At 56.7% G+C, this 9,930-nt stretch overlaps 1 protein-coding gene across 2 annotated transcripts in view; it reads right to left on the minus strand.

The window, feature by feature from the left end:
* LOC103189334 (phospholipase D1) overlaps positions 1 to 9,724 on the minus strand; it is a gene marked incomplete at its 5' end in the record, with an annotated part of 14,022 nt that extends 4,298 nt beyond the window's left edge. The window contains 6 exon segments of one of the 2 annotated variants that reach the window (XM_042338968.1): positions 1,780 to 1,893; positions 2,498 to 2,616; positions 3,013 to 3,141; positions 7,485 to 7,586; positions 8,673 to 8,901; positions 9,458 to 9,724. In XM_042338968.1, the coding sequence (XP_042194902.1) occupies positions 1,780 to 1,893; positions 2,498 to 2,616; positions 3,013 to 3,141; positions 7,485 to 7,586; positions 8,673 to 8,901; positions 9,458 to 9,724 (960 nt within the window). 2 annotated transcript variants of the gene reach the window in all.
* Positions 9,725 to 9,930: the final 206 nt, after the last annotated feature.

Raw genomic sequence — 9,930 nt, forward strand, 5'->3', positions numbered from 1 at the left:
ACCCTCACACTGCCCCCCCACCACCCCATCACCGTCTCCCCACAGTAACACCCTCACACTGCCCCCCCACCACCCCTCACTGTCTCCCCACAGTAACACCCTCACACTGCCCCCCCCCACCCCTCACTGTCTCCCCACAGTAACACCCTCACACTGCCCCCCCCACCCCTCACTGTCTCCCCACAGTAACACCCTCACACTGCCCCCCCCCACCACCCCTCACTGTCTCCCCACAGTAACACTCTCACACTGACCCCCATACGCGGTCTCAGTTGGACTACTCCAACGCCCTCCTCTCCGGTCTCCCATCCACTACCATCCATAAAATCCAAATCATTCAGAACTCTGCCGCCCGCATTCTCACCCACACAAAACCCCACTCCCCGCTCCCCCCAGTCCTGGCCCTCCCCCCACCCCCAAACCCCGCTCCCCCCAGTCCTGGCCCTCCCCCCAAACCCGCTCCCCCAGTCCTGGCCCTCCCCCCCACCCCCAAACCCGCTCCCCCCAGTCCTGGCCCTCCCCCCCCCACCCCCAAACCCCGCTCCCCCCAGTCCTGGCCCTCCCCCCCACCCCCAAACCCCGCTCCCCCCAGTCCTGGCCCTCCCCCCACCCCCAAACCCCCCCCCCCAGTCCTGGCCCTCCCCCCCGTCTGGCCTAGTCCTGGCCAGACGGCACCGGCTGCCTATCCCAGAGAGATCTCTGTCCCAGAGAGATCTCAAGACCCTCACCCTCGAATTCAAGTCCCTGCACTCCTCTGCACCCCCCGACCTCTCTGACCTCTCTCCTCAGCACAGTACCCGTTGCCTTCGTTCCTCCGGGTCTGGCCTCCTCCCAGTCCTCCGCTCCCCCTCGGCGGCCGTGCCTTCAGCCACTATCCCCCGAGGCTCTGGAACTCCCTTCCTCACTCCCTTCATCTCATCCCTTCCTTCCCATTTTCAGGTCTCTGCTGAAGACCTTACTTTTCGACCGCACCTTCGCTCACCTTCCTCCCCCTCCTCGGCTCCTCCCTCTCTCCCTGGCTCCTCCCCCTCCCTTGGCTCCTCCCCCAGCTCCTCCCCTCCCTTGGCTCCTCCCCCTCCCCTGGCTCCTCCCCCTCCCCTGGCTTGGTCCTGGGATCCATTACTGTGAAGCGCTCTGAGACGCCGTCCGGCGTGGAGGGCACTATATAAATCCAAGTTGTTGTTGTCTCCCCACAGTAGCACTCACACACTGCCCCCCCCCCTCACTGTCTCCCCACAGTAATACCCTCACACTGACTGGGGTGGAGTAGGGAGGATGGGGGGGGGTTGGAGGGATGTCTCAAACTGCTTCAGGGGATTTCACCTTAAAGTGTAGTAACTTCCACATGAACAGCCACAGGCGAGAGGGACGAGATAAATTGACGTCTCAAAGTGCTTCACAGAATACACTGCAAAGTAAAGTGACTGTATATTTTGCGGTCAAAACGCGGCAGACAATTGCGTACAGCAGCGTCCCATAAACAGTCGTGGTTTGAGTGACCAAATTTTCTTTTAAAAAAAGGGATTATTATCCCCAGAAAAGCAATCAACTGACAACCGGGTTCCTACTTACCGCTGGTAAACAGAGGCGTGTGGAGTAAGGAAACTGGCATAAAGTTTTGCCTTGCCCGGGAATCGAACCCGGGTCCTCTCGCTTGTGAGGCAAGTGCTCCAACCACTGAGCTACAGAACTCCACAAGATCACGTCCAAACTTTCCCAGCAAGTTTCCCTCCCAAACCCAGCGAGGCGTAAAGGCAAACAGAGCAGACGGAGGCTGACCTGAACCTTGGCCTGGACACAGCCTGGCACCAGGTACTTCATTTCGTTGGCCGTGGACATGGACTTGGGGAGCAGGTACGGGTAGGAGAGCGAGCGGTATTTACCCTTCATAATCTGACAGGTAAGAACACAAATTACTCACACACACACCCACGTGCCGCGCACACCAACACCTCGCGCACACCAACAGGTCGCGCCCACACGTCACACATATGCAAACACGTGGGCAGGCGGGGGCGGGAAGCAGGCGGGGGCGGGGGGCAGGCGGGTGCGGGGGGCAGGTGGGGGGGCAGGCGGGGGGCAGGCGGGGCGGGGAGGCAGGTGGGGCGGGAGGCAGGCGGGGGCGGGGGGCAGGCGAGGAGGCAGACGGGGGCGGAGGCGGGTGCGGGGGGGCAGGCGGGGATGGGTGGCAGGGGCGCGGGGGCAGGCGGGGGCAGGGAGGCAGGTGGGGGCGGGAGGCAGGCGGGTGCGGGGGGCAGGCGAGGAGGCAGACGGGGGCGGAGGCGGGTGCGGGGGGGCAGGTGGGGATGGGGTGGCAGGGGCGCGGGGGCAGGCGGGGGTGCAGGCAGGAGTGCAGGCAGGGGCGGGGCGGGCAGGCGGTAGGGCAGGCGGGGGGGGGGCAGGCGGGGGGGGGGGGGGGGGGGGGGGGGGGGGGGGGGGCGGGGGGCAGGCGGTGTGTGATGCGGGCGCAAGGTCACGCCCAGGTGCTCGCCATCACCTTAGTGAAGTTCCAGCGCTGGATGAAGTGCCGAGCCACGTTGCGAGCGGCTTTGCCATGAACCACGGAAGCGATGTCGTGCCAGGGCATCCGGGGGGTCACATAGCGGTCAATAAAGTCTGCGGAACAGACCCTGAGCATGAAACACGCCCACAGCACACCCCGCCACACCCACAGCGTGCCCCGCCACAGCCCACCACCCACAGCGTGCCCCGCCACGCCCAGCAGCGCGCCCCGCGCGCTCCCACAGCGCGTCCCGCCGGCCCACAGTGCGTCCCGCCGCGCCCACAGCGCGTCCCGCCGCGCCCACAGCGCGTCCCGCCGCGCCCACAGCACGCCCCGCCACGCCCACAGCGCGCCCCGCCACGCCCACAGCGTGCCCCGCCACGCCCACAGCGTGCCCCGCCGAGCCCACAGCGAGCCCCGCCGTGCCCACAGCGCGCCCCGACATAATCTGCCCAACACACCCAGTGTGAGACACGATGTTTGTGGGGGGACGAGAGACACACACTCACCATCGAAGGGCTTGTCCAGTTGTATCCAGTCCTTGAAGACGAAGTTGCAGTAATCTTTTCCGTGCCAGAAGCGACTCTGACCCACCAGGTCTCCCATCCCTGACTGCAGGCTGCTCCTCGAGCCTCTCTCTGTCACAGCACCAGCACCACAGCCAGTTACAGGCAACTCCACAACGGCACATTGTGCTGCGTGTGTGTGTGTGTGTGTGTCACTGTGTGTGTCACTCTGTGTGTGTCACTCTGTATGTGTTTCAATCTTTGTGTGTGTGTGTCGGGGGGGGGGATATAGAATCATAGAATATTGCAGCACATTCGGCCCATCGTGCCTGTGCCGACTCTTCGGAGGAGCTACCCAATCAGTCCCACTCCCACACTCTTAACCCATATCCTTGCAAAGTCCCTATCCAATTCCCTTTTGAATGTTGTTATTCAATCTGTTTGCACTGACCCTTTCAGGCAGTGAATTCCAGACCGTAACAACTCCCTATGTAAAGAAAATTTCTCCTCATCTCCCCTCTGGTTCTTTTGCCAATTATCTTAATCTATGTGCCCTGATTACTAACCCACCCGCCAGTGGAAACAGGTTCTTCCCATCCACTCTATCGAATCCCCTCATAATTTTGATCAACTCTATCAAATCTCCCCTTAACCTTCTCTGCTCTAAGGAGAACAATCCCAACTTCTCCAGTCTCTTCACATAACTAAAGTCCCTCATCCCTGGTCCTATTCTGGTAAATCTACACCCTCTCCAAGGTCTTGATATCCTTACCTAAAATGTGATGACCAGAATTGGACACAATACTCCAGCTGACGCGTAACCTGTGACTTATGAAGGTTGAGCAGCACGTCCTTGTCTTTGTACTCTGTGCCTCTATTTATAAAGCCAAGGATTCCATGTGATTTTTTAACAGATCCATCAACCTTCAACCACCTGTGTTCGTGAACCCTCAGGTCTCTTTGCTCCTGAACTCCCTTTAAAACTGTACCATCTGTTGGGTATTCATTCCTCATTCCTCCCAAAACGCCTCAACTCACACCTCTCTGCATTGTGTGGAGGTGGAACACATTTGAAAAGGAACAATATTAAAGTGTGTGTGGAGTGGTAGTATGTGGGGGGTTGTGTGTGGGGGGCATTGCGTGTGCGGGGGGGGTTGTGTGTCCGGGGGGTTGCGTGTCGGGGGGGTTGCGTGTTGGGGGGTTTGTGCGTGGGGGGGTTGCGTGTGGGGGGGGTTGCGTGTGGGGGGGGTTGCGTGTGGTGGGGAGGGGAGAGATTGTGTGTGTGGGGGAGGGGGGTTGTGTGTGTGGGGTGTGTGTGTGGGGGCGGGGGGGTGTGCGTGTGGTGGGGAGGGGAGAGATTGTGTGTGTGGGGGAGGGGGGTTGTGTGTGGGGGGTTGTGTGTATGTGGGGGCGGGGGGGGTTGTGTGGTTAGGGAGGTTGTGGGGAAGGGTGGAGCTGAATTTCACATCAACAGCTGAGAGCCCGCGCATGGGAACTGAAAGCAAATCAGGTTTAATTGCAGGTGGGGTGGCGTGTAGCTGCCTGTCACACAGACCCGACACGTCACAGCTAAACCACACAACCAACGAACCAATCAATAACACACAATGATCGTTACACACCACGCACGCCAGCGGCCCGGAATTCCTCGCGGTCTCAGCCTCTGGACCATTCTGGTCTGGTCGGGGAAAAAGGTTCCAGATTAAGACTCAATTTAAGAACAGAAGAGTTTGCTCAGCAAAAGAAACCCCAAGTCCTTGATTTTAAAACTTTCCAAACATATTTGGGGGGGTGGGGGGGGGGGCGGCCGGAGGCTGAGCCGCGAGGCACCGAGCTTCACCAGGACAGCAGCACCGGGTCAATAACTTGCTCCCTCACTCCAAATTCCACCCAGTCTCAGCCTAATTAGGCTCAGACGGGGACAAAACAGCAGAACATCCTTCATCGGGTCTGCGTTTGGAAGCCGGTGTTTTTCCACTGTTTGTTAACAAGGAACCGGCTCCGGTTTGGGACCCAATTGAAGATTTTCCCTCTATTTCTGGCCCCGGCTTAGAGAGATCGTAACAAAGACCTTCACAGTCTTCAATATTGCATCTCACCAAACCCTCTGCTCAGCAAAGGCTCCCCCCCCACCCCAACCACTCACTCCCCCCGACCCCATGGAAATCTGGGATTGTGAGGAAGATGATTGACACAGCGTTGATCCAGAGGGAAGCGGGGGAGGGGGGCATGCGGGAAGAGATCACGAGTTCATGGACAAACCCCACCGCTCACGCTCCAAGCTCCCAACATGCAGAAAGAACGTGGTTGTTCATAGTAAGCTCACCATGAGATAGACAGAGAGAGAGCACAAACCAGACTATACAAGACTCGTGTTGGTTAGTGAGTTGGTTAGTGAGTTGCAATCACTGGTGTAAAAAGGGTGTGATATTGCCCTGGGACAGGCTGTCTCCAGCCAGGAACCTCCCCCTAAACATGGACCATTTAGCAACGAGCAACAGAGTGGAGCTTGGTTTAACGTCTGTGTGGCTGGGGAGCCACACGCGTGTCTGGGGCTGGGGAGCACATTTGCCTAGGGTTAATGCGTGTTGCGTGTGGAGAAGGGACACAGGTTATCTTTTGCAGAGCAATAGAATGGCCCGGCTGAGAACTCTTACACACGCACACAGGGCATTGAGTGCTCGCTCACTCAGAGATCACAGCCAATCTCAGATAGGACAACAACAACAAAATTACATTTGTAAACCACCTTTCATGTCAGGAGGATGTCCCAATGCGCTGGACAGAGTTACAGACCTGAGCTGGGGGTCAGGGTCAGGGAGGGTGGAGGACAGGGGGTGGAAGCAGGGAGATCAAAAACCCGGTTGAAGAGGAGGGTCTTGAGATGGGTCTTGAAGGTGGCGAAGGAGGGGGTTAGGCAGAGGGACTGCGGGATGGAGTTTCAGAGGGTAGGGGCAGAGTGGCAGGAGGCCCGCCCGCCAATAGTGGGGAGAGCAAGGTGGGGGACGTGAAGCATGCCAGAGCCCGCTGAGCGGAGGGAGCGTGCAGGATGGTAGGGGATTAGGAGGTCGCAAAGGTAGTGGAGAGCTTTGAAGGTGAGGACCAGGATCTTGAACTGTATCCTCTGTGTGATGAGAAGCCGGTGGATTCGGGCAAGGGTGGGGGTGATAGGGTCATGGAGTTTGGTGTGGGAGAGGACACGGGCTGCAGAGTTTTGGATGCTCTGCTGTCTGTGGAGGGAGGAGTTGGGGAGGCCGACAAGCAATGAGTTTGCATAGTTGAGCCTCGATGTAATGAAAGCGTGTGTGAGGACTTGGCTGCTGAGAGCAAGGGTGGGGGTGGTATTTGGGTGGGGGGGTTGAGCAACGACTCAACTCCTGCACAATGGCGCCTTGTTCCACAAGTACAATCCCACTGCCAAGGTAGTGAGAATCAGGTCGCTGTGTGCAAGCTTCGGGCTCGGGAATCACTGACTGCTCCCCCTCCGGCACATTGTGCCAGGACTCGTTGGCAGAGGGAGAGCCAAGCGTTGCTGAGGGCAACCAGGGAGGACACACTGGTAACCGTAAAACAGACGGTCATTTACTTTGGCTCAAAAGAGCCGGGTAAAAAGAGAGAGAGGCAGAGGCCTGTATCAGGGTGAGTTATTAACAAGCAGTGGGACAGACAGGGGCTTTATACTGCTGGTGAGAACTTGAGAATTTGCATGTTTTATTGCTCCTTTGAACTTCCAATACATCTCAAAGCTGCTACCAGTAAATTACTGTCAATTTTTAAATGGGTGAAGGCAGTAACTCCAGACAGGAGGTGAGCGAGCGAGTGATTTCGCCCACAAAACACACAGTCACTGCACTTTACAGTGCATTCTGTGAAGTGCTTTGAGATGTCTCAACGGTGTGATAAGGTGCGATATCAAATGCAAGGATTGTTGTTGTTGTTTTATCTCTCGGGGGGGGATTGTTGGTCAAGATAACATGAAACACTCCCTTCTCTTTTCGCAAATTTGCTGCAGGATCTTTAACGTCCACCTGGCGAGGCGCAGACGGGGAGTGCGGTTTAACATCTCATCTAAAGGACGATGCGGCGCTCTCTCCCCTCAGCAACACTGATGTGAGGCTCAAACCCACGACCTCCTGACTCAAACGAGAGTGCGAGTGACTGAACCAGACTGATAGGAAAAGAGCCCTAACATGGTAAGAGATCATCGCGGGTTGGGGGGTGAGGGGGGGGCCTATGGACCATTCTGTCCTAAAATGGATGGCGGAAATATGAAGGGATGTTTGCTTAATCCAGGATTAATTTGGAAGCCAATTGAAAGTCCAAAATCAATTGGATTCTCAATTGGCTTCCAAACCACAGCCCTGGCACAGCCTGGCAGGCAGACGTGGGCTTGGCTCAGTCGTCTCTCACCGCATACTCGCTAGCAAAGCCCCCAACAACACACCAGACACCAGAGGGGCCGAGGCTTAACTCACCATCCACTCGCCCAGCCTCAGCTCTGTGCAGGTGTAACCTCTTCAGCTGGGGCATTCGGTCATGGATTAAACTCTGTTGGCTGCTATGTGTCCTAAACCAACCTGCAAAAGTCAGACACTGGTCTAGGAGCTACTTGTGTTGTCCCCAGAAATAGAGAGGGGGGTGTGTGGGTGGGGGGAGAAAGTATGTGAGTGTGAGAAAGGGAATGGAGTCCTGTAGCTCAGTGGTCAGAGCACTCGCCTCGCAAGCGAGAGACCTGGGTTTGATTCCTGGGCAGAGCGAAATGTTGGGCAAGTTTCCTTACTCCACATTCCTCTGTTTACACAGCCGTAGGAACCCGGTTGTTAGTCAAATGGTGGATCGCTTTTCCAGGGATAATAATCCTTAAAAAAACATAATAACAATTTGGTGACTCAATCCATGACTGTTTGTGGGACGCTGCTGTGCGCAATTGGCTGCCATATTTTGCCCACAAAATACAGTCAATTCACTTTACAGTATATTGTGTGAAGCGCTTTGAGATGTTTCGATGACATGATAAGGCACTATATCAAATGCAAGGATTATTATTATTATAAGGGGGGGGGGGAGTAGGGAGAAAGAGAGAGCGTGAGACAAGGGGGAAGGGAGAAAGAGGAGGAGGGGAAGTGAGAGAAGGGGGAGGGAGAGAGACAAATAGATGGAGAGTGAGAGAGAGCCTAGTCTCACCATGACCTGCCCAGTATCTCAGTTGACCTTAAAACCACAGGTTAAAGTCATCAATGAACTGGGCCAGAACAGTGACCTGGACTAAATCTGTGTGTCTCCACACCACACAGTGGGGAGGGGGATTGTTTTGCACTGATTGACTGATTGCTGTTAGTCTGAAGGTGATGGATGTGGTTAGTATTGATCAGAGTGCTCGATTGTCTACATGCAAGAAAATCAGGAGCAAAATTCTGCAGTTTTACACTTTGGTATCTGGAAATTTCTGGCCGGACAATTCCAGACCCATCATCCTGCAAAAAAAAAGGTTTAAAATGTCCAAGAACTAAAACATGTTCAAATGCTCTCCATTCTGTTATAATCCAATCACAAGACCTGACAATTGTCTGTTTGGGGAAAGAGAGGAGGGAATGGGGTTAGAGAGCTCCAGTGGGAGTGAGCCCCAGCACAGACACGATGGGGAGAGAATGATGAGAACTCACTGTTCTCTGTGCTGTCGATGCTGCTCATGCTGTCACTGTGCTCCAGGTTGCGTCTGGCCAGGTGTCTGTATAGAGAGAAGACAGTGAAGGTTTTCCGCTGTCTGCCGATTCCCTTCATCTTGGCCGAGTCCACTGTGTCCAGCTCCTCGTTCCTCTCCCTCACCACCTTCGCTCGGATTTGCTGAGCCACCGAGGAAAAGGTCTTCCTCTCACCAGATGACCCCGCGGCCTGCCAGGGCAAAACAGGCAAAATATCACCGGGTTCCCGGTCAGTCCTGGCAACACTCCCAGCACAGCGCAGCTGGTATGGGGTGTGGGGGGGGGGGGGGGGGAGTCTCCTCGCCCCCAGCCCCAAATTCTACATGGTCTCAGCCTCCATACCAACCTGTTTTCTCCCTCCCCTCAGCAGGCTCTGGCCTGCTCCACGTCTCCCACCCAGCCTGCCCCACCCCACCATCGGCGGTCAGGCCTTCTCCCTCTCTGCCCCCACCCTTTGGAATTCCATCCCACAGTCCCTTCGCCTCAGCCCCCTCCCTTGCTTCCTTGAAGACCTGTCTCAAGACCCTCCGCTTCGACCGCGCCTTTGGTCACCCTCCTACCCCTTACCCTCATTGCTCTCCATCCCTCCCCCACCCCGGTCTAAATCCCTGACTGTCCAGCAACTTGTGTCATCCTCCCAACATAAAAGTGCCGTGTAAAGGTGTAAATATTGTTGTTAAGTAAGAGAGGTTTCTAACCCACGACCATCCGTCCAGGTGAGAGCGCGAGCGTTGCCGGTGACTCACAGTTTGGTTGGGGGGGCTCAGAGACTCTGCAGGGGGTGTGGGCGTTGGGGCAGACAGCAACGCCGGGGGAGGGGCAGCGGCAGACTCCCCCCCGTTTGTCCGCGTGACGCTGCCCACGTCCGTCAGCCGATGCTCCTCATCATCCCACCGCCCGTACGCCAGGTCAATACCCCCAACAAATGCCACTGACTGGTCAATCACCACCAGCTTCTCATGATGCGCCCACAAGTACACAGAGGAGGACACGTGGTCTGGGTGTCTCATCACCTGGGGGAGCAATGGGTCAGTCAGGACACGACCCCCCCCCTCCACCTACACACACACCACCCCCACACACTCCCCTCACACACATACATTCCACCCATACACACACACGGACATCTCCTCCCCCCCACATATACACACATATCGCCCCCCACCCCTCACACACGCACACACCCCCACACACCATTCCCCCCCCACCACACACACAC

Source organism: Callorhinchus milii, unplaced genomic scaffold (assembly GCF_018977255.1).
Source record: "Callorhinchus milii isolate IMCB2004 unplaced genomic scaffold, IMCB_Cmil_1.0 Scaffold11, whole genome shotgun sequence".
Lineage (NCBI taxonomy): Eukaryota > Metazoa > Chordata > Chondrichthyes > Chimaeriformes > Callorhinchidae > Callorhinchus > Callorhinchus milii.